At 33.4% G+C, this 26,040-nt stretch overlaps 1 protein-coding gene across 5 annotated transcripts in view; it reads right to left on the bottom strand.

Annotated features, from left to right (window-relative positions):
* CADM2 (cell adhesion molecule 2) overlaps window positions 1-26,040 on the bottom strand; it is a 1,026,782-nt gene that overhangs the window by 87,036 nt on the left and 913,706 nt on the right. For all 5 annotated transcript variants that reach the window (XM_082392431.1, XM_082392433.1, XM_082392432.1 and 2 more), the window contains 2 exons: window positions 21,559-21,649; window positions 347-525 (listed from right to left, as the gene is read on the bottom strand). In XM_082392431.1, the coding sequence (XP_082248557.1) occupies window positions 347-525; window positions 21,559-21,649 (270 nt within the window). The remainder of the gene's footprint in view (window positions 1-346; window positions 526-21,558; window positions 21,650-26,040) is intronic.

Below are 26,040 nucleotides of genomic sequence, written 5' to 3'. Positions count from 1 at the left end.
AAATATTGTTTTCATGATTCTGATTTATAATTTAAAGCATTTATTTGTAAAACGTAAAGAAAACCATTAATATGATTTACTATTCACCACCAAATATTATACAGTATATTTATAATAAAAAAATCTTTCACAAATATAAATTTTATTTTGAGTATAGGCTGTAATTTTATTAGTTTGACTTGAAACATATTAATTGTGAAACTTGGAGATATTTACACTTATGAGAAGTCCTTATGAAAGAAAAAGAAAACCCATTTAAATTTGTTTATTATTCTAAAGATTTTGATAAATTTAAGCAGTTTTTCAGGTCATTCTCACATGTATAATAATGTCAAAAGGTACTCACCATGTACAATGAGAACATACTCTGCGCTGCTTTGGCCAATGGTATTTGTGGCTTCACATCGATATGTACCATTATCCGTTTTGTTGAGGAAAAGAATGTTTAGCTCCCTACCACTCACAACCATTCGGTCAGGATCTGGTAATTCTCCGCCATCCTTTGTCCACAAAACAGGTTCTGGCCTATTGGATTTAAACATGCATATAAACAAAAAATATATGAAATGTTACATATTCTGTGAATTAATTAAGCAATTTATAATATTTAACACCCATTTCATGGATAACTATGTGCTAACTTCTATAAGGTACCAAAAGAACCATAATGCACTCACTCGGAAGATTTTGGAGGTATGGCAATTATAATTTTATTCTATTCTCCTTAACTAAGCAGACATGTATTAAGGAGCTAATTAGTTGAGTCACTGTAGTAGTCACTGATAGATAGCAGGTCCTGCGGCCCAGATTCTGTGGCTAAATGTCTCATACCTGCTGGACTCTGGAGGATTGCCTGTGGGCTATTGGAGCAGCCTTCCACAGAGGTACCTGGAATTATACCTTTGCATTTGGGGCCACCATTGTTGGGGCACAGCTTTGCCTGAAACCACCTGACATTTCTCCCCCTTACCTTTCCTGCTTTCTCATCCTTCTAGAGGTTTATTTTTCTGCAAGTTATCTCTTTTCTTTCCTCCTTAGCTTTACTGAGATATAACTGACACACAACACTGCACTAGTTTAAGGTGCAGAGCATAATGATTTGATATATGTAAATGTTGCCACATGATCACCACAATAAGTTTAGTGGACATCCATCACCTCACATAGTTGTTTTTTTTTCTTGTGATGAGAACTTTTAAGATCTACTGTCTTAACAACTTTAAAATATACAATCCAGTATTATTAACTATAGTTGGCATACTATACATTATATCCTCAGAACTTATCTTATAACTTGAATTTTGTACCTTTTGACCACCTTCACCCATTTCCCCTATCCCCCACCCCTGCCTCTGGCCACTTTTATTCAACATTTTACTGGAAGTCCTAGCCAGAGCAATTAAGCAGGAAAATAAATAACAGGTAACCAAATTGGAAAGGAAGAAGTAAAACTGTCTTCATTTGCAGATGATATGATAGCATATAAAGAAAACCCTAAAAATTCCACTAAAAAACTCTTAAAACTAATAAATGAATTCAGTAAAGTTACAAGATACAAAATCAATAGACAAAAATCAATTGAATTTCTATACACCAACAATGAAATATCAGAAACAAATTAAGAAAATCTATTTTATAATCGCAACAAAAAGAATAGAATACTTAGAAAAAAAATGTAACCAGGGGGTGAAAAATCTGTACACTGAAAACTATAAGACATTAATGAAAGAAACTGAAGAGGTCAAATAAATGGAAAGATGGTCTTTGCCCATAGATTGAAAGAATTAGTATTAAATGTCTATACTACCCAAAGCAATCTACAAATTCAATGCAATCCCTATCAAAATTCCAATGGCATTTTTCACATAAAAAGAACAAACAATCCTAAAATTTGTATGCAACAACAAAAGGCCCCAAATAGGTAAGCAATCTTGAGAAAGAAGGAAAAAGCTGGAGGTTTCACACTTCCTGATTTCAAATGATATTTCAAAGATATAGTAATTAAAAGAGTATGATATTGGCAAAAATATAGACACATAGATAAATGGAATAGAAGGCTCAAAAATAAACCCTTGCATATATGGTCAATTAATTTTTGACAAAGGAGGCAAGAATACACAATAGGGTAAAGGACAGTCTCTTCAATAAATAGTGCAGGGAAAACTGAAGCGCCACACACGAAAGAATAAAGCTGGGCCCCTATTTTACGTTATACATAGACATCAACTCAAAATGGATTAAAAACTTGAATGTAAGACCTGAAAACCTAAAACAGGAAAGAAGCTCCTTGGCATTGGTCTTGGTGATGATTTGTCAGATTTGACAACAAAAGCAAAAATAAACAAGTGGGACCACGTCAAATTAAAAAGCTTCAGCACAGCAAAAGAAACAACTTAAAAAATGAAAAGGCAGCCTATGGAATGAGAGAAATTATTTGCAAATATTATGTCTGGATAAATAAGATAAGGGGTAAATATCCAAAATAAAGAAAGAGCTCATACAAGTCAGCAGCAAAAAACCCTGATTAAAAACAGATAATCTGAATAGACATTTTTTCCAAAGGAGATATTTCCAAATGGACAACAGGTACATGAAGAGATGCGCAACATCACTAACAGCCAGGGAAATGCAAATCAAAACCACAATGAGATAACACTTATACCTGTTAGAATGGCTGCCTTCTAAAGGACAAGAAGTAATAATTGTTGGGGAGGGTGTGGAGAAAAGGGAACCCTCCTACACTGGTGGTGGGAATGTAAATTGGTGCAGCCACTATGGAGAACAGTATGGAGGTTCCTCAAAAAATTAAAAATAGAATTACCATATGGTCCAGTGATTCTACTTGTGGGTGTATATCCAAAGGAAAAAAAACAAAATCACTGTTTCAAAAAGGTATCTGCACCCATATCCATTTTAGCACTATTTACAATAGCTAAGACATGGAAACAACCTAAGTGTCCATTTACAAATGAATGGATAAAGAAAATAAATTCCAAATGTAATGGAATATTATTCAGTCATAAAAAAAGAAGGAAATCCTGCCGTTTGTGACAATATGGATGGACCTTGAGGGCATTATGCTAAGTGGAAACGTCAGACAGAGAAAGACGGATACTATATGACTTCACTTATATGTGGAATCTAAGAAAAAACTGAACTCATAGAAACTGACAGTTCTCCTTTAATCAAATACTTGCAAAGAATTCTCAAAACCTGCTTTCAGGGAAGAAAGGATAAATGAATCATGAATTTCTGCCTTCAAAGAGTTCAGTCTTATGTAATTGTTAATGATAAGAATGGTTATGAGTATCTATAACCATGTGTTGACAATGTCCTAGTTACTCTATGTAGATTTTCTATAATCCTCATAAGAACATGGTGAGTATCATTTCAAAAAATATAATGCAGATAATAATATAGAAGATTAGAGATGTATTCAAACCCTGGTCTGAATCCATAGTCAATGTTTTGCCCACTACCCCTTGTGTTCTAACATGATGAATATTTTCCTAGTTCCTCTATGTTAAAATTTTTAAATTTAAAAATGATTTTATCTTATCATTGTAAATTATTTTCAAAAAAGCTTAAATTATTTGTTTATTTTGGTGAAAACGTTGAACTTATGCTTTGTTGTTGTGAATACAATTAGAACATAGGTCTTGATAAGTGGTGCCTGTGACTACCACAGCTTTTCTAAGATGAAGAATATATATTTTTCTGACAAAATTTTGTAAAAGAAATAAAAGTTGTGAACCAAATAATAATAAATATTGTAAACTGTATCAAAATAAGTAGATCAGCAATGTGGTAAAAAAAATCGCTTAGTTTTTTAGTAAAAGCTTGTTATCTAAAAACATTAGAATAATACAATAATTTATATCATCCAATTACACAGACAACTCATTCTGATAGCATCTTTAATAAAAGTCAAACCATTAATACTTCTCAACTTTCTTCATATATTCCACATTTGCTTGTTGCTATTTGAATTTACTAATTCTTATTTTAAAACTGATAGACTGGATAATCTTGGACCATAGACATCCTTAAAATTCTTTAAAGAAAAAAGCTGGCACAATAAAATTATGATTAACTGCATGTAACTGAAATAATTAGAAATTGCATCCTTTCTACAAAGCCACATAAGGCCAACATTAAGATAACAGTTACATTAAGGATAATTTGAATTTCAGAAAATTCATCCTTAAAATACTGCTTAATAGAAGTATTTTATTATATTAAGAGGCAATATTTATTCATGTATAAGTTGGAATTTAAACACACAGATATAATTATATGCAAATACCTATACATTTCCATACATAAATTTATACTCCCCAAATCTAAACTGTCAATTTTTTCTCTGTTAGTGTTCATAAGCTTTAAGTCATATCTTAAAGCACATGGCTCTGTAAATATGTAATTAAATTTAGATATATATTTTAAATTTTGTGTATAGAAACGAAGTTAAAGATTTAGAAAAATTATTCAAGTTGCCAGTATTTAAAAAACTTTTTTTCTAAAATAATAATTCTCTCTTTTAGGAAATAATGAACAAACACCTGCAAAAATGGTTAACAGGAGATTATAGCAGTATAAGTCACTCCTGACACCGAACATTGCAGGATTCTTGATTGTACTCTGTATGATAAATCTTCAAGGTGGCAAAAAATTTAGCACCATAAGATGCAATTTTAACAAAATGGAGGTTAGAGTTTACACATCGATTAAAAATAGTCTATACATATTCCAATTAGTACTTAAAATGTTCAAGCTTCTTAATAAAATGAGCTTCACCATAAAAATATTAACTGGTTTAGCAAGTCTTGATACAATTTGTGTTTCAGCTTAATAAAGAGGGCCCCTAGGCTTTCTCTAATTGGAACCTAGAATGATTGAGTTTCTTGCTGCAAATGAATAAAAATCTTCCCTGCTGTTCAGGCAACCAAAGGAGATCATTTAAAAAGTGGTTCCAGTCTACAGTTTCTACGTGATAAGGCTGAAAAAGAGTAGGAGCCAGACACCAGGAATAAGAGGACAGTGACACAGCATCAGGCATGAGATAATACTGTATAACTCCACAGCAAGAATATTAAGATAGCCAATTCAGAGAGTTGCCCCTTTCAAAGCAATTAATTTTCAACTAAAAGTAGAAAATCTTCTGAACGAGATGAAATTAAATTTATGTTTGTCTACCAAATCTATAAGGCTGAAAAAGATGTTTTGTTTTCTTAGGCACCTAAAAATATTTGTGTAGCAGTTTCTTCCTAGGGTAAGCAAAAAACAAAAAGAAAATAAAAGTGAAAAAAGGAACCAAATATGCTTGTATATTTATTCTCTTGTATTCTAACGTCTTGGTGAAGTTGTTTTTATCTTAACAGACTTTTAAAAACTTTTATTAACTCACTGTTTTGTAGATATCTAATAGGAGAATCTCTGATATCTTTAACAATTCCTTATTTATAAATTAGTGTTGGAAAGAATTGCCACAACTTTCTCAGACTACTGGTTTATTTAATATTTGAACTAGATATAAAGATAATTACTAATATCCACTGAAACTCCTGAGTTAGTCATTGGGGCATTTATTCTGTAAAGTTATGCCACAGTAACAATCCCGCTAATTCTTCCAACTGTATATGGAATCATTCACTCCCTAGGTATTGATGAGTATACCTATTGATGAGACTATTGATGAGCTTTGCCTTCATAGCTCCCATTTTCCCTTTTAGGCTCATGCTTGAGAAGAATAAAGAATAAGCAGTTCAGTTATAGAAATATCAGTCCCACAATACAGATCTCCTAAGGAAAGAATTCTCCTAGTATCCTTACAAAGTGGACAAGAGTAAAAGGTCTTCCAAATTTTGGAATGGATACACTCTCCAGTATCTTCCTTTTCCCAAATGGCTATATCCCCCTTGAGTTCTGCAATGTCTTTTCCTTCAATAAGCACAGTACATGTTGGGTTCTAATTCTAAAATTAATCCTGTGAAAATTAAGTTACTTTTTCTAGATAAAAGAAAAAAATAAGTCACTGTAATAGCATTCAAGTAAACATCTTGCTCTGGCTCAAAGGAAAAAGAAAGAAATTACATACTACAGTTACATATATCTTACATTTCCTTTAATATAAGACAAAGCATGAACTTACATTTAATAACTTGGGGCCTTATATACTTATATGGCACATGAAGATGACTACTGCATTTATTTCAGTTTAGAAAATCCATGGGTGGCAGTAGATGTGATTGAAGCTTCAATACTCAGGAGATTTTTTTAAAGCCTAATTCCCCTCTATTTCTTATAATATTTTTACTCTAAAGTGAAAGAAGGTGGTGGGAGTTATGTAAACATCTTGATTCCTTTTTCTGCTTTAAGCAAACTTTTAAATCAAGAAATTATACTGCAGAGTCTGTATATAAAACCTCAGCATTTATACTATCAAATTTTTAGATAAATGGAGGGAGAGAACTTAAATGAAAATTAATTGAAAAGTGGGTTTGAAATTGGTTTCAAGTGCAGAATTTTAATTTTATTGGGTTCCCATAGGGAGGATTCTGAGAGAAATCTAGCCTAGGCAATCTCCATTGGGTAGATGGATATTGCATCCATAAACCACAGTCCAAACTTTGTCAATCAAGTGAGGAAGAAGAAAAATAGAAAATAGGAAAACAGAAGCTGGGGTTGCTTGCTCCTTTTTTAAAATTTAAAATACAAATACAAAGGAAGTTCAAAGAGTAGCCTTTCTTAAAGCTGTGAAACCAATTCAAAACATAATTTTGTAATGAGTCTCAGTTGGAAGCAAAGGATGTGGTAGATAAACAGAAAGAGACTGAAAGGGATTACTTGTGGAGTAATTTATTATGTTGATCATTTCAAATTTAAAGATACTTAAAGGATTATTTTGTTATTGAGGATCAAATGAGATGTTTCTGGACATAGTTTGTAAGTAACTTTCTACATATATTGAAAGGTATATTCTTAATTATTGTAAAAATATTGATCTAGGTCCTTGGAGAATACATACAAGCTGTGATTTTTCCTCAGATTTGATTGTTGTGCAACTTAATTATAATGAAATTTGTTTTCCTTTTATTCTGATATTGATTTTATACTTTTCATGGGAGCAATTCTTAAAACATCAAATAACTTTTACTATTAGCCAAGTTAACTTTGAATGTTTTACTTATCACAATTGAGGTTCGTTTTAAAACATAATCAATGAAACATTTATGTGTCTGTCTTTATAGATATAGTTTTGCTTAAGGGAAAACAAAACTTCAGAAACGTTTATAGTAGAGTAATCTTCAATGAGTCTCGATGGGTTTAATTACCGGAAAATGTCCTACTCTTACACTTACATCTTAAGACAGGTAAGAGATCAATGAACATTTTTGTTGTTGTTGTTAATTAAAGTATACCCATATATTCTTGACTAGATACTTCATAAGGTTACACAATTATTATCTAACAAGTATCTATAAACAAATCAGTGCAAGTTTTGAACCAGGAATTATGAGGGACATAAGGAAACTAAAATAATATCTGTTCTCTGAGATACTATACTTTAATAGTTTATATAAAATATGTCTAACCAAACATAACATTTGGCAGGATTTATGGCATAAATGAGTTATAAAAAATCATAAAGATTCATCATATCAATATTAGGAACATTGCAACAGGCTTTATGAAAGATATAACTTTTGACTCATCTCTCTAATTATGGCAGGATTTTGAGCGGTAGAAATGGAAGATGACAGCTCAAGAGGAGTCAGAATCCTGGTTAGGATGCTTGCCTTCCAGAGGCCGTATTGTTGAATAGATGAATTTAAACATGGTGAATGCCAGGAAAGAGTATAAGGTTACTAGGTGATAGTGTTATTGGCTAAGATAACAAATTAAGAAAGGGCAACGTTAAAAGTATTTGATGTGATAACTGAGTTGGGAGTAATAAAATCAAAAGCCAAGATGTAAGTTGATATTAAGGAACAGGACCAAATATGCTCATAAGAAGCTTAGTCCGAGACAAAGTTTTTAGGACATGAAGCTGAACATGAAAAAGTATTATTTTACTATTAGACCAGAAGACTGATGACGCCGTTAATATGGAATACAGAATGAAATATGGTAGGGAACATTCTGGTCATAAAGAGGAGGATGAACAAAAGCAAAGAAATGAAAAAGTTTGGAATGGAGAGGTAGGGGGTAAAAACACAAACCCGTACATTTAAACCTGTACGTTTTTTAGCCTGGCAATCAACCCTGGCCTTGAGTATCAGGTGGAAAAATCCAGACTTTCCTGAATAATAAAAACGCTTTACTAACTCTTTTGAGAAGTAAATATCTCTGAGCAGAGTTTCCTTTAAGTATAGCAATGTGAAATACCTGAAAAAGGAAAATTCAATGAGGAGACCATATATAGAGTTCTGAAGAGAGAAAACAAAGATTTACATGAAGTTGGAGTAATAATAAAGGAAAGCACAGAATAATAGAATATAATAGAAGAGCTCTTGGGAAAGTAAACATAACTTTTTGGAGCTAGAAAATGTATGGTGTTAGTGAAAACAGAGGAGAAACTCTCCTTATGGAGTCTAGTCTGTATGAGAACAATCTTAGTCCTGAATAGGAAAAAATAACAATGCAAGACCAACCAACTAACCAACCGAATGACAAACAAACAAAACATAAACCAGGGTGGAAACAAACTGAGATACAGTGGAAAGGAAAAGTTGATGATTTCAGTTTAAGAAACTCTAAATTCAAGTGCTAGAAGAAAATAAAGAAATACATCTCCATCTAGCAATAAGGAATGAGAAATTAGAAACTGGAGCAGAGGGCAGGACTAGAATTTATACAGAGATTGGAGCCAAGCAAGTGTCCAAGCTTAAGAGAGAAAACAAAAGAACAGATTACCAAACATTTAGGAGATGAGAAAAGAAAGACAATGAAATCCAGTATGTCTTAGAGAAGTCAAAAGAAATTAATGTCATAGGAACAAGAGAGAATCTCTTTAAACATTCATTGACCTACATATTTACATTTATAACTCATCCAATTCCTTGACCTCTCAGTTCCCTGAACCTCTCATATCCAATAATTATTTTGTTAGCCCTACTCAGCCATAATCATACACTAAACTTTGTCATCATCATTACTTCACTTCCTTAAATATCAATATTTCAATTTTTCTGATCACAGCCTTCCATCTTTTCGGCACACTATTCAGCTCATCATCAAAATCTCCAATCCTAACTACTGAACCCATCATTTACCTTAATTCTTCAATCCACTCCTAACTTTACTTCTCTCTTTAATCAGTATTACTATGCAATCAATATTTTTTTCTTTTCCCATCCATTGTGCTTAACTGTTTATATTTCTCAGCCCTGATGAACCCAACTTTTCCATCTTGCCTGTCAGGCCATCTAAACTAACTGAAAAAAAATGAGGAGAGGGTAATGGTTTGTTTGTTTTCTAAATACTGTTCTTGAAGTCGTCATGCAAGAATGTACATGAAGAGCAATGAAAGGCAATTTTGAAGCAAAATAAATTTCATTACTGTGTCTTTGAGTATTTCATGACTTAAAAAAAAAAAAGTTTTGGGACATCCTTGGTGGCGCAGTGGTTAAGAATCTGCCTGCCAATGCAGGGGACAGGGGTTCAATCCCTGCTCTGGGAAGATCCCACATGCTGCGGAGCAACTAAGTCTGTGCGTCACAACTATTGAGCCCACGAGCCCCAATTACTGAGCCTGCATGCCACAATTACTGAAGCCCGAGTGCCTAAAGCCTGTGCTCTGCAACAAGAGAAGCCACCTCAATGAAGAGTAGCTCCTGCTTGCCGCAACTAGAGAAAGCCCACACGCAACAATGAAGACCCAACACGGCCAAAAAACAAAAGTTTTGTTTTTCTGATATGTGGAAATGTGCCCCATGTATTTTCATAAATGTTTAAAATATATGATTATATGTACACATTTCTGCCCCCTATAGCTCTTTAACATAATATTTAGAATAATTATTTTTGCAAAATCTGTATTTTGATACAGCTGGTATCATCATTTGTTAAGTTGGCTCTGTCCTGATATTTCAAATATTTAGGGCTGGAATAATACAGTAAGTGAAGAGGAAAAAAAGGGAAAGGAGACTTGAAGAAATTATGCAGGTGAAGAAAATGTAACTACTTCTCTTTAACGTATGTAATTTTCCATTGTGTTTCTAGCCTGTTGCAGTTATTTGTATTTCATTTAATAAATATGTCTTTGTGTATTTGTGTGTGTAAGAGAGAGGGAAAGAGTGAAATAGCTCCTTAGCTTTTTTTCCTCATTGGTCTCCACTCCCTTCTGATTTTAGTGGTTTCTGGACGTGTTCTTCAGTCTCTTGCTATATCCACATAATTCTTAAGGGTTAGTCTTTGCTCAGAATAGACATGATATTTCCTATACTTGAAAAATTCTTTTTATGAAAAGCAATGATTTTTTCCCTTCTTTTGCAGTTTGAGAATCCCAGTGATTCCTGTTGAAAGCCTCAACAATGAAAGCCCCTACTCAAATATCACCATCAGTACTTCTGCCTGATAGGGTCAAAGGTGTTTAATGCAGTGATAAATGAAGTCAGTTTGAAGTGGAAAATCAAGCCTACTTATTCTATCAAGCAAGTTGAAAGTCTGATTCTGAATTTATCTACTCATGTAAATTCCTGAAATCAACTATTGCACTAGTATAGTGTCAAGTAGGAGGAGTCTCATTACATTAAAGATTGGATTTAGATGGGACAATAAAATCAATGCTAACTTCATCATTAGATTTAAAATCTCAATAGAAAATGAGAAATGGATTTCTTCTACCCTGATTAATCTGAGCATATGCTACTTGATTCTGACTTTTTAAGGTACTTCTTGCCTACAAGTTTAGAAACTTGTAGTAGAAATAGAAAATAAACTATATGCAAGAGGTAAGTGCCTTTAGAGACTTGAAAATAATGGCACCTTTTAGAGTGCCTGTGAAATCCTGAACCACTTTTTACTGATAAGGTAGTGTTCATTGATAATTATTTTAACATTTTTGAAAAACAAAGCATTCATACTACAAACTGTATAATTCCAGACGCTTTGTGGCACAAGAAATAAAAGATTATCCCCAGAAAAGATAAGATTGCTATGATCCTGAAGGAGTGACAGATTTTAGCACTGAAGAAAAAATATTCAAGATTGTGACAAATGCTTAAGCTAATCTCTTTGTGCTAAAGCAAAACAATTACCCATGCCTTATCTACACTTAACATTTTTTTTCCCTTTGGTAAACACGGAACATTAATTCCTGGTTAAAAGATCAAGAAATCTTGAGTAAACATTCATTCCCTCATCCAAGCAATAATAAGTCCTTCTGTGTATGTACATTAAGCTCAAAATCTCTATGATATTTTTAAAAAAATTTGTTAAGAAAATATTGTTTTCAATTTCTTTGAAACTTAGGAACTCCTTGAAACCTCCTTTGACTAAGATAGACTTTGGAACATTTTCATGTCTTTCAAATCAATAACTTATGAGTCTGAGTTTCTCAGAATTTCCCACCTTATCAACCTGTGTACATTATAAGGACAATTTGATACCATATAAAATGTATCTACAAGCATCCTAATCAGTCCGATGCCTGAAAACCATTCAGTTCAAGGGCACATTGCAATGACAGGGTCCTATTCTCCATATAAGAGTTACTTTACAATCCATTACTTTCACTACTATAAAATTGTGCTAATTAACCTTATAAGATCTAATACTTATGTTAAACACTGTGTCACCATTATAGAACTGTTTCTGTTCCACGACTTATTTCTTTTCTAATATTAAAACCAATGGTCTTGGAAAAGTAAAAGTAAAGCGCACATCATTTATCTGGTAGCTGGGGAATTAAATGCTTCATGTAAGTAAATGCTGAAGATAATTGAAATTTAAGATTAAAACATTTGCAAGTATATTTTAATCATTTGGATGAAATCCTTCGTAAAGGATCAAACTTTTCTGCATTATTAAACAGAACATACTTAGTGCCATTCAACTGTTTTTTTTGGAGCTAAAATCTCCTCAGTTTGAACATACATTTTTGTGTAGTGACAGTTTTAGAGAAACTGAAGTGATTAGGATTTAGCATGTTCTTTTCCTGAATGTCCCCAAGATCCAGCTTCACCACAGTTGGTGTTAATGTAACAATTTTCAAATCTTTTGAAATGCGACCTACAGGAAAAGATATATTTTACAGCTTTACACAATGCACAAACATACACACACAGGAAATAAAAGCTTGCTCTTTCTAATGTACTGTAACATTTTCTTTTCTTTTTCTTCCTTCCTTTCTTATTATTTTTCCATTTTATTTTTGGTTTTTAAAAAGGGTTTTTAAAATTAATCTGATGACTCATTAAAAGCCACAACCAGCTATTTGAAAAACATTGCATTTGTGACCCACAATGAGAGCTCCTGTGGCCTCTAGTTCTTTTTGTCCCTATACTGGAAAGTTATTATATTTTTCATCTTGCTTCTTGATGGTCACCTCACTATATTCATCTCTGTACGTGTAATTTTGAGTGGTTGTGCGGAAGTCCATCACAGCTCACCATTCTAGAGAAATCTGCTGGTCACAAGTCACAAGAGTTGCTGTTCTTTTCTCCTGTCTTTTTTATTTTCTCTGTCTCTCTCTTCTTTCTCCTTTCCTTGAAGCATCCCAGATATTTCCAGTACTTTGAATTTGAAAGAGTTGGGCTTTAAGGCCATCAACAATCACTGACATATTCTACTCATTCTCACTGGAAACATTTGTAAATGTTCATATTTTCTACAACTTGGGACATTGCTGTTTAAATTTTTTTTCAAACTTTGAAGTTTAGGGGTTCCTGTATGATTGAGGTTATATCTAGAAAAGCAAATCAATATATACGACACTTTGTAAAAACACATATAATGCAAGAAATTTTCTTTAGATTGTTTGAATAAATGGCTTTCCAAGGTATACAAATTTTCTGTTTCACCATTAATTGAAATAATACTATCTCCAGTGATTCTGAATTAATTTTATTTTTTCACAGTTTGTTCTCTCCATATATTTGCAAACATGATAATCAAATTATTTACCACAAGCACAAAATAATGCACTTCTCAGTAAGTTGAATGGTGATCACCAGAAGGATACTCGCTCTAACATTAGGACATGTATTACGGAAAAAAATTGCAAAGAGAAAAAACAAATCTTACTGAATGGCACTTGTTGAGCAATAGGTTAACATGTTCTTTAATCAAGGATGAAGTATGATATTTCAGCTCTTTTACATGTTAAGAGTGATTTTTGTTTCTGCACTTTTCCTACAATTACCATTTTGATGACTGTTTTTATATAAACACAAATGAATGTTTACAGATCTTTAAATAAAGAGTAAAATGCTTAGATGTAATCTCATAATTAATATATTAAAAAGAAACAGAGATTTTAAAATCCATGAGCCCAAAAGCACACATCTGAAAATCTAAGCAAGGATATGACATGATCACTCCACAATGTCTTAAACATATTGAGACATTTTAGTGTTAGAGTTTCCCACTGAACATTTACAAAATAATTGGGTTTTTGTTGCAAGAAAATTGCTTACCTGGAAATGTTCAAGAAGTACATTTCCTCTTTGGATCTATAATCATGATACTGCAAGCTCTTATGGGACTTTCACAAGACATAGGCACATTTAACTGAAAATGACTGAGTGCCCAACACACCACAGATGCCCAGCCTAAATAACAGCAGTGGAGATTACCGAGAGTCAGCTTCTTGTTTCAAAAACAAAACCAAATATATTCGGCCTCATTTCCAAGATAACCACTTGTGTGTTTCCAGAGAGTCAACATGGGATTAAATTTTGAAGCCACGAGATGGAAGCAAAAGACCATATGGGCCTCAGAAGAGAAACTTGTATGAAAAGGACAGCACATGGGTATATTTTTTTAAATTATGAAAACTTAGAGCGAATTTCCCAATATTATTCCTTTGAAAACACTTTAGAAAAAACTGACTACAATGCCTTTAATTAATTAATTGAGATAACTTTATATCTCTCTAGAGATCAGAACACAAGGGGGAAAAAAATCTAAATGCTCTGTAACTTTTATCATCCAAGGACTGACTTTGTGAGAATATGTATATAGTAGGTCCGTCCCCTCATTATGTTTATTCCACCAGTTGTTTTGGTGACATATTAAGCATAGTATTTAGCAAGAAAGACATACTTTGGGGGAGTGTTCACTTTGAACTTCCTGCTTATTCTATTTACCCTCTAATGCTGTGCATTGTATTTCATTACATTGGTATTACGTTTGCAGGTATTGCTTTGTAGTTATAACCTGCAGTCTTAATCTTCTCAAACATATCAAATTAAGAATATAATATAATTAGCTTTTTAAAAACAAGTATATTTAATAATCAGAACTATTTAGATATATTTAGAAATTCTTTAGATACTATTTAGATATGCTAGTACAGGTTTGATTCATAACTGATAATCTTTTATAATTATTTAGTTAAAATATGGGCATTCCTAAAAATTTATAAGTATTTTCTCATTCTTGCCAACTTCACTGGGTTATTGTGAAAAGTCAATATGATAGGAGAACTAAAAACACTATGTAAATAAGAAAACATAACCATCAGAGTTGTTAAAATTTTTTTAAAAGTGTCTTTGTAATCTACCATTTATCAACTGAGTCTACCATTTATCAACTGAGTGACTAGAAAAGGTCATATGACCTCCACAAGACTTACTGTCCTTATCTACAAAATGAAAACAATTATAAGAGCCTTTGTAAACCTTTTACAACAGGATAGTTGTGTGGTTAAAATAAGACTAGCGTGAGTGAACTTGAAACCTATGCCAAAACGAGGCCTTATACATCACAGACTCTGGATCCTCAACCACTCATGAACCATGCTATTCACTTAGTTCTGGTTTCTTAAAACCTTCCAGATCTCCTGCTTTGGCTTTCTGTCAAAACTAGCTAACTGGTTAATCTCTATTTCATCCCAGCTGAACTCTTTTACAGTGTAGCCTTTTCCACATTTGTGGAACCAGAACTCATTCTCTACCCCTTCCAGTCCTTCCAATTGTTCTAAATGTTTTTCTACCTTAACAGTATGGAGGGGCTATTCCTATGTCTCAGGACTTTTCCACTTCTAGCTATATTACATTTTACCCCCTGACAAGGGTTCATGCCTCTGTCCCTCTTCTCTACAGCTCATTATTACTATTTAACCTCAACTAAAATAGCCATGTTGCCCTGCCAGTTTTGCCATGACTTTAGTTTAGATTCCTTTGCTGTTCAAACATGCTTTGGAAAGTCACAGACCATTGTCCTAGAATGTGTTTATTCTGCCTAGAACCTTGAATTTCAGAGCCATGGAAGAAATCTGAGATAGTAACTCAGTTCCCAGCGTTGCCATAGTAGCCCAATATCAGCATGTGTATTAAATATGTAATTAAGACTTTGAGTTTAAAACTTGGTGAGATACACTGTATGGAATTTTTTGACAAAATAATAACTTATCCTCATGGCTACTATTTATTATGAAATTACTTGGAGGCAGAAATTGCATATATATTTTCATTAATATTTAAAACAATTTGTTTACTAGGTTTTATTTTCTAATTTTAGAGAATAAAACATACTTGGTATATTTACACTGGTAAACTGTGGACTTTGGGGTGAAAATGATAGGTCCATATAGGTTCATTGTAATAAATATACCTCTGCTGTGAGGGATGTCAATAGTGGGGGAGGTTGGACATGAGTGGGGACGAAAGGTATATGGGAACCCTGTACTTTCCACTCAATTTCACTGTGAACCTAAAACTCTCTAAAAACTAAAGTTTATTAATTAAAAAACCATTTTGGTGTGGTTACGTGACTTACTCAAGACCACTCAGGCCACAGATATCTACGGATTTATAATTCAAAGCTACTTCTATTTCTCTTTCTACTGCACCACACAGCTTTCTCTGCCCCAGAGAATGACAGCTTAGACAGTATATGTGAACATAAACACAGACCCTGATGATTAATTAGATGGCTTTCTATAGCACAGATGGCAGGAGAGAGACAAGTAATTAACATCTACTAGGCATTAAGTCAAATCATATAAAATTGCCATCATTGTAGATCATATTCTTTTTCCCAGAATTTGTGAAAGGAAAATCAAAATGGAGTCTATATTGCTAAGAGAGCTCCCTAAAATGGAGCCAGCAGGCTATTACAAAGTATGACTTATGCACATCTCAGCCTGAATAGAATCTAACCTTTTGATCTCTTATTGTCCTACTTAACACATCTAGATCATCTGCCAGAAACTCAAGATAATTATTGGGCCCATACCCTAAAATAACTTGTGGCAGCCTCTCTACTTATTGGACTACCCTAAAATAACACATGATTCCTCAAGGACAAATATTTCCTGATTCACATCAGAGTCAATCACAATTCTCACTAGGCAACTTTTAAAAGCCTTGTGGCTTTTTGTCTTTATAAGCCCCTGACTCTTTCTCTTCCCTGGAACACTCTTTTGGTTTAACCAGAATCTGTGTCTCCTGAATTGCAATTCTTAATACCCCAAATAAACTATTTTATTATTTTCAGCCTTCTGCACTGTTTTTCTGTTGACAAATTCATATTTTCCTCTGTTTTGGGCTAAGACATTTCACTCTGGATAACTTGCCTTCTTTAACTCCTGGTTTGTTTTGTCATTTCTTCTGGCTGTGACTGGATTATATGACAAATAGTAAATAACCTGTGATTTGTAAAAAGGTACATATTAGGCTGAGAAAACAGATTTGATATAAAACTGTTTTGCCTTAATTTGCATCTCATTTTTTAATCTCTATTATGCTAATAGGAAAATGCATCAGTGTGTTTTTATCAGATTTCTTCTTAAATTCTAGATCATTTTGAAAATGGATGTGTAAGTGCTCCTCTAAAACACCTCACTAGTTATTATATGATATGTTATCTGTCTTCCTAAAGATTAAAATCTTTCTTCTTATTCAGAATAGCGATGTTATGTGCAATGCAATTATGTATACTAGATTCATACCAAAATCATAAGAAAAAGTGTGGCTACCAGAGGTAAAATAGTAACTACAACATAAACATAATGCCGAATATACAGAAAAATTTATCAATGACTATAATTATTTTCTTTTATAGAATAAATACCAAATATACATTTATTTGACTGAAAATGTCACATTGCTTTTGTGAAGTAAATTTACAAAGTGTTAAACATTTGATTAAAATGAATGATGATTCTTTAGCTATAGCATGTGGGGGGCAATCCCACACCTTTTAAGGTCAAAACATTAATGTAAAATGACAGCTTTTTCCCCCTCTACTTCTATAAGCGGAGAATGCTGCTGCCTGAAAGCTGTCTGGGAATTCAGCCAAAGAAAGAAGAAGGTTGCAAAAATTCTGGGGACTTTAAAGAAAAGTGGTTGGCATTAGCTTGGTCCTCACTTTAAACTAAAATTAAAACAATAGACAGACATGTACAGTAATCTCTCTTTTAAGGAAAGAACAGAATGCCTCTATAGTAATGTCAAGTGGAACAATTTGGTCCTGGCCCAAGTTATGCAGCTGTTCCACAGGAAAACAGCAAAAGGCTTCAGTCCAAAGCAGGCAAATAAGGCATGATTGTTTATAAACAGTCACTGGGGCCCTCACATTTAGAACAAGGAAAACAATATTAGCATACAGGAGGCCAGGTTAGCAACATGAGTCTCAGTATGAGTTGAGTCACACCATCATTTTGTGATTTATACAAAAGATAGTGGTGCTATTTTTTCTACTATTAACTTGCCTAATAACCATGGATAACTCATACTTTAGGAAATCATATATCGGTCAAACATTTTTAAAGAAACAATAAAGATTTGATCACGGATTAAAGAAATGATATGTCAGCTACCAAATGTAAAGAAATCATACACCTGTTATCCTCTTCTGATTCTCATCTGCTCATCAAAGGGGGCTCAGGTAATTGGTAAGGATAATAGAAATCGGGTGTTTCAGGAGTCAGTTAGAAGCTAAGACACAGTGTTGCTTCTCCGTGATTCCAAAATAACAAAATGGGGAATCAGGTGTAATAGCAGCAAAATAATGGAAAACTTTGATGGTGATTACCAGAGTAAAATAGGAAATTCGAACCTACCTGTTGGGTAAATGTGATATCACATACTTCATTTTTACGCCCACTCTTTACAGGCTTTTTTGATCCTATCTTAAAATATGGACAGCCTCTCTACTATTTTTTGTTTTAAAACTTCTGTTTGACATAACTTTCTTTTCTCATCCCTTTTCCACTTTTCATGATTCATTTTCTGAAATGGGCGTCCTTCCTGTTTTCTTTGTTTCCCCACCACTTACTAACTCCCTGATTAATCCATTTCAATTCGCGTTCTGTTCTCTTTGCTCTAGTGAGACTTGTTTTCTTTATGATCAGTAAAATTTCCTTCTGGGAAAATCCAATGATTTCTTTTCAGTCTTCCCTTGTTTTTTTTGTCCTATCTGCCTCAACTGGCACTGTTGGAGATCGAATATAAACTAGAGAGGCTAGAACTGAGACTGTCTTTAAAGAGGTTAATGTCTTCATTTATTGGAAATGATAGTTACTTTGAAAATGCAGAAGAGTGGATTTTAAGATAATTAGGAAGGGCATAAGAGAAGCAGTGGTCTAAAGGCAAAAAGGAGTCTAAGAAGTTGGCTATACCTTTAATGTCAATGGCCTGGAGGTCTACAAGGGAAGAAAATGGTAAAAAGAGAGTTGGGAATGAGAATACAATACAAGAGAATAAGTTAAGGTACATTTACTTGTGGACCATAGCACATAGAATATAACATTATGATCTATAATGATAAAGACAGAAAATAATAATCATTTTAACCCTTCTGGAGCTTATGAGCGAATTGCCAGACGATATTATACTAATTAGAGGATATTCTATATGGCTATAAACTCATGCTAGAAATGGTCAGCTTGGTAGGAATTTGGCAAGTTGCCAGAAAGGGCACAAATACAGCAGAAAGCCTGATAGAAGAGAACAGCAGTGTAAAATGTGTCTTGAGACTAGCCAGTTCTTCACCTTCAAGCATCCAGAGCTTCAATTTCAGTGCTGCACGTTACTGTAGGGCCCATCCTAATTTTTCAGAACTGACTTTGGCCAACATAGGTGACAATTTAGACTCAGCAATTGAAGTAGCAGAAAATAGCTGAAGGAATGTAATCTTTGGGCAGTGATTGAACTAAGTTTAAATTCTGACTCATCCATTTTAAATCTGGATGAATAAGGAAAATCCGTTAATACTGAGCTTTAGTTTTCCTTTCTGTAAAATAAGGAGCCTTTTTATTTCCATTACCTATAGCAAAGTGATACTCATCAAGATCCTTCTGAGAAAGGTGACGTTTTCTATTAAACTTCTGGAACCTTTGTATTCTTAAATAACATAAATAAATAAGAGATTGTGTTTTTCATTCATCTGCAGTGCAGAGGATTATTGCATATCCAAGCTTATTTCTAGGTAACTGAAACAGAGACCACAATAAGGCATATCTATTCAACCATATCTGATCTGAGGGAAATGGACTAAATAGCTAATTACATAGATCACAATCTAAGTACTCACCAAAAAAAAAAATGTGGATAGTGAGAGTGGATATGGAATCAAAGAGAAGATCTTTGATAGGTAATTGGATGCTATTTGAGTTGGAATGTATTTATTCCCAAGCATTCTATATATTATATTTCCCATCTTCACCTCATTTAATTGTGTAAATTGTACACATATTCTAAATGTACACATATGTACTTTGGGGCAGAACTATGGAGAGAAGGTAAAAGCAAAAATCCTTTGCTATTCCCTGATACTTTATCATATCTCCAAACACTGACCTCTGAGGTTATAAGGAGAAATGGAAACAAAGGGCGGGGGGTGTGGGGAAAGAGGAACAGACAGAGTTGGAAAATAATAAGCAAAGGGAACAGGAATGGAAATGGAAGGGAAAGTTAGGAAAGAAGTGCTGGTATTAGATATACAACATTGGGAGTAAAGAAACTGGATTTAAGTATGTCTAAAGCTGACTAGAGGCTATTACACTTCTTTCTTAGTTAAAGTACTGATCTTACAGCCAAAAGCTCTGTTGAAATTGCAGTACTGAAATGCACTGTCACATTAGATAGTGCACTGCAGTTGAAAAATGTTTTCTATAAGCAACTTAAACTTATCAGAGGGTAAGAACTATGAAAGTGAATTGTACAGGATATATGTAGTAAAGCTACTTTGAAAAAATTTGCTCCTTTCAAGGTCTAAAACGCCTTAAATGTTTCTTAAAATATAGAAAAAAATAGATTAATTTACAAAATGCTCTTTAAGTCAGTATATTTTAAATCTCTAGAAAATAATTACTGGAAGAGAGAACAGTTCTAAAATAACAATACTGTGATAAAGAAAGTGTGAATTCACTTAGTGTGTTAAGAAGTATAAGACAATACAATTGAGGAAGTTGAAGTTTCAGGCTTCTGTATTAAAATTACTATAGAAAAATTCCTCGTGTGATAATATGAAATCTACACTTAAATAACAAATGTTATTAGAAACAAATCTTTAGTAATTAAATTTGATTTGCTCAAAAGCTATCCCATATAGTTATGTATAGAGAACAATTAAATGCCTCCCATTAAAATTTAAACAGAAATGCAAATCAATGGAAGCTTCTAAAAAGATCAAATAAATGACTTTCAGCTCCATGTAGAATGTTACTATAGAAAGATCAAATCACTTCCAATGAAATAATCCTTATTTGGATACTCCATACTTGAATTTTCTATTAAATATAGATTTTCTATGAGTTAGCTGTTTATAAACATGAATGTCAAAAAGTAAAATTTTAGGGTTGAAGTGATGTTAGAACTCATTATTCTAACAATGAAATCGCTTTATAATAGAAAATGTGGAGTCTGTGACCCTTTTCATTCCCACTACCTCCAAACATATCACATTCACAAATTATGTCTCAGGGGCTACACTAGAGGTGTAGATTTGATTCCCCTTAGGAAAATGATTTCCCATGTAACTTTAAAACTTGGGCATATTTTGAGGATTCGGTATTTTCAAAGTTTTTCATGAGAGAAGGAAGTTCAGCATGTGTAATTCTACAATCTGATGATGTAAAAACAGTGACTGATTAAGCCTATACTCCTTTCAGGTTGAAATATCTTAGTGGGGAAAAAAAAAAAGAAAGAAAGAAAAAGAAAAAAAAAATCTCAGTTGGAAACCTCCCCAGAAACTTCACTAGATGACAAAATACAAGACCAGTCTTCCACAGACACTTAATGAAGACATGGTTCAGGAGGTTTTCTGTTCTGAGATCACTTTGCCCACCAAGAAAAGACAAAAATAGTGGATTTCTGCGGTTAAAGACTGCAATCAAAGCAGGATACAAGAAAAGTAAAAAAATTTATTGCTCATTAAATCACTTACAGTGGTTTTCCTTTGGATTCACAAGTCAAAATTAAAGGCTGTCCTTCTTGTGGAAAAGGAGTGGATGGTATAATCTTAACTGATGGTGTATCTAGGCGAAAAGAAAAAGTAATATTAAGAAAGGTCATTACACACATATAAAACTATATATTTAATAATTGTACATCATGGTATATGTTCAGCCCATTTCTTGTAATTGTATATATTTATACAATTTTGTATATTTATATAGATTTAGTGAAACAGGGTCTGCAATTTTAAGAAGCTACCATCCTGTCCAGGAAAAGCTTACAAAAATATCTGAATATCTTATGAGCACCACCGTTATATTATTTCTGAAATCTGAATTCAAAAGTGAAACTGCAAAAAGTGGTTCAGATGAATATCAAGCATTTCATACAATTGTTTCTTCAACTATTTATAGATGGCTATGCATACTATTATTATGGACTGAACGCGTTTATGTGCATTTGAATAACAACTCTTTCATTGTTGCAGGAATACCAGGGACTCACAATAAGGAACCCACAAAGAACTTGAGATCAACTACTGTCTCACGAGCATTATGCAGAATCTTTTTGAAAATGCAGTAATGCAGCACTCAGCACATGCTGTTTGCTTTAAAGCACAGTTAGCAAATCATCTGAAATAGTTACTTAGAATGTTACTAAAAGTTAACATTTTGTTATATATGTTACAACATAATTGTTATAAAGTTACTTCCATTTAACAATAAAATCATCCTTAGTGGAAGAAGATGCAAAAATACTTTGAGACATTTATATTTATAACTTTTATGCCATGTAATATTGTTTAATCAACACAGAGATACATATTACATAGAAAAAATGGAAAATAAACTAAGAACAGAGACAGTGTAAACAGGCTCATTCCTTTATGACACCTTGCTAGTCCTGGTTTTGTGTGGCTCACAGTCAACATGGAACTGTCTCCTCCTCTTGTCTCCATATCCTCAACAATAAACAAAATAGGCTCTGAATGCTCCAGGGGGTCACAATTATTCTCACCCTTCCCTTAGTTGTGATAGAAGAACTGAACTACCCTGAGGTTATACTCATTCTCTGACTTTGAAGCCAATTCAATAAGTATCAATCAATTGTGTAATTTTTAGTTTAGTTATCTTATTTCAGGAAAAGATTATGCAGATTTGTCATATATAGAACAATAAACCAGATCCTGTGGAAGGCCTTGTATCCCACTTATAAATTATTTATACTTTTCAAATGCATTCTTTATCAATCCTTTAAAGAAAAAAATACATTCAAGATAATCAACAATAATATCCCATTTACAAATAGGCATTCCATGTACATCATGGTAAAAAACTGTAGTATAAAATAACCCAGGAAGAAAAATTAATTTGAAGAAATATGACATATATTGTCATATTTTTAACCAGTAGAAAAAATATAATTTAATAAAGGATTGAAACATACTTCACTAATCTCATTACCATCATCACATTTATGGAATCAGTTAACATGATGATCATATAATTTTGTCTTCCAAGTAGAACACTTTTAAAAGTGAAGAGAAAATATTAATTTAATTATATAGAATAACAAGTGTGAACCAGAATGATTCCGGGAAAATGAGGGCTATCATCTTTTAAATTTTGACCATATATACATATAGCAAAATTTAATTTCATCCTGACATAGAAAATAAAGCTTTAATTCTAGAGAAAAAGGTGGCAGAAGAAAGATCAGAAAAGTGTGATGTTGGGGAAGAGAGTTGTGTATCTGTGATGATTAATTTTACGTGTCAACTTGACTACACTATGCGGTACCCAGATATCTGGCCAAAAATTCATTATTTTGGGAATTCTAGTAAGAGTGTTTTGGGAAACGATTAACATTTAAATCAGTGGACTGAGTAAAGCAGATTCTTCTACCTAATATGGGTGAGGCTCATCTGATACGTTGAAGGCCTGAATAGAACAAAAAGGCTGACCCTCCCACAAATAGGAGAGCATTCCTGTCTGAAGGCAACTGAGCTGGCACATCAGCCTTTTTCCTGCCTTCAGATCACACTGAAACATCTGGGTCTTGAGCCTGCTGACTTTCAGACTGGAACTATAGCATCATCTCTCCTGGTTTCTCAGGCCTTTAGACTCAGACTGGAACTAAGTCATCAGCTCTTCTGGGTCTCCAGCTTGCAGACTCAGCCTGCAGATCTTGGAATTTGCACCTTTGTAACAAATCCCATTAGTTCTTTTTCTCTATAGAACTCTGACAAATACAGAATCCTTAGAAACAGACCCTGGGATATTTCTTTCATGGGGAGTGACCTCAGGGAGCACTGGGAAGTGAGATAGGAAGGGAAGGAAGTAAATCAAGAGTGTGTTATTGAGCAGATTACCCTGTGGGCAGCTGGATTCAATCCTGCTGTGGAACTCAGAGAGACAATGTAGGGCTTGCCTCCGAGTCACCTCACTTGATGGGCAAGGGAGAGGAGTATTCAGGGAATATTGACCAATACTCATTAGTGTTCGGTTGAGGATTGCTGGGGTGGGGATGCAGGTGTTATTTCCCTGGCACCCCTGGTCTACTCGGTGCACAGGAATGGTGTGTGCCAAAGGGATATGGGCAAGTCACCCACAGTATCTGCCTCAGTGAAGTAAAATACACAGTTCTGCCTGTTTAAGTAATTTATTAGAGGTGAGAATTTATATAACATGTGGTCCCCTGAAGCATGGTTCAGCATTCCCTTTAGATCCAGAACACAGAATTTGAATTATAAGCAAGTGCAAAAGCAGATAATATGCTTAGCATGTATTTCTGTGAAACTTTTAGGAAGACCTCTAAGTTACCAAAATCAAGTCATATAATACAATACTCTTATTTTATTTCTGAATTACTCAATATGTTGATTAGTCTTTGTTCCTAAGAATTATCTTCCCTAGGTTTTTTAACACTCAACCCTCCCACCCCTCACAAACACACACAGACACACGCACTGATAGATACACATATATCTGATTCGACATATATCTCTGGCTACTCTTTCTCATATTCTGTTGGGTTGTCTTCTTGTATTTAACCTTTAAATATTGAGATCACCAAGAATGGGATTCACAATCTGTTCTCACATAATTCTCTAGGTCCTTTTAGCCATACCTAATCTCTGCAGTTTCTATCTACTCATTAATCACTCCCAGGTTTATATCCTAAGGCAGTTCTGTACCACAAGCTGCACTCATGTATACGCAACGCCTACTTGACATGTCCAGTTGGATGTTGAAAAGACACGGCACACTCAGTATGTCCAAAAGGAACTCAAAGTCTCCCACTGACTGACACATTCTCCCCTGACACGTTCTTCTTCCAGCAATTTCTAGTTCTATAAATACCACCAGCCTCCATCCAGCTACATACACCAGACACCTCCTGTTCCCTTATCTTTTCTATAATCAATCAATTAATCATCAAGTTTGGTTGACTTATTTCCTAAATAATTTTGAAATCTACTCATTGCTTTTTTATATCTCCACAACCTTTCTTTCATTTAGTCTACCGCAAAAGTGAATGGCCTCCACCATGTCAGCTTTTTACACCTCTAAATCTGATGACATCAATTTTCTGGTTAAAACCTTGCATGGTAAATTTTTTCTCTTAGGATTAAAAGAAAAATAATCAGGGTAGTCTTTAAGTCCTATATGATCTACACAGGTCTTTACTCTCAAGCCTTGTAACACTCAATTCATTCTTTGAATTCCAGGTAATTATACTTTCTTTCCAGTACTTTAATGAATATGTTTCTTAACTTTATACAAACTGTCTGAAATGCTCCATTTTGGGGGTATCCTTTGCTTTTTTAACTCTTTTAAATCTTAACTCAAATATCATTTGCTGAGGGCAATCATTCATTACCCTCACATTTGGTCATGTATCTCTGCTGCATGTTCTCTTTTTCATCTCTGTATAATTTTTAAAAGGCATTTCTGTATCCTCAGTGTCTAGCATAGTGCTTTATACAAAATCTGTGCTTAATAAATAAATTATTAAATGAGGGAACACTCTAATTTTTTATTTTCTTATTATCATTTTAATACATTAATTTTAAAATATTAAAAACTGCTTAATTGAAATGTTGTTGGGACCTGCATTTGTATGTAAAATTAATATTAAATGCTCATGTCACAAACATTACACTGAGTTTTATTCTTACACATATTTAATTTAATTAAATGTCTATTGCTGATTCTCTTCCTGGTATAAATTTTCTGCATTAGATAATTTTAGATAACAACTTTCCATGATTATACAAATGGCAATTTGTTTTTTAATGCATATACTGCATAAATAACTTTTCTCTCCTCATCTGATTTTGACAGGGGAAGCACTCAATTGTGAAGAGATTTATTTATATAATCGGTCAAAATTCTAGTTTACAGTTCCATGAAATGTCAGCATTCATCTTTAAACATACCACGTTAGCAATGTACACAAAATTACATTT

This window comes from Balaenoptera borealis (genome assembly GCF_965194805.1).
Source record: "Balaenoptera borealis genome assembly, chromosome: 5".
Classification (NCBI taxonomy): Eukaryota; Metazoa; Chordata; class Mammalia; order Artiodactyla; family Balaenopteridae; genus Balaenoptera; species Balaenoptera borealis.
This window is presented reverse-complemented; position numbering and strand designations above follow the sequence as displayed.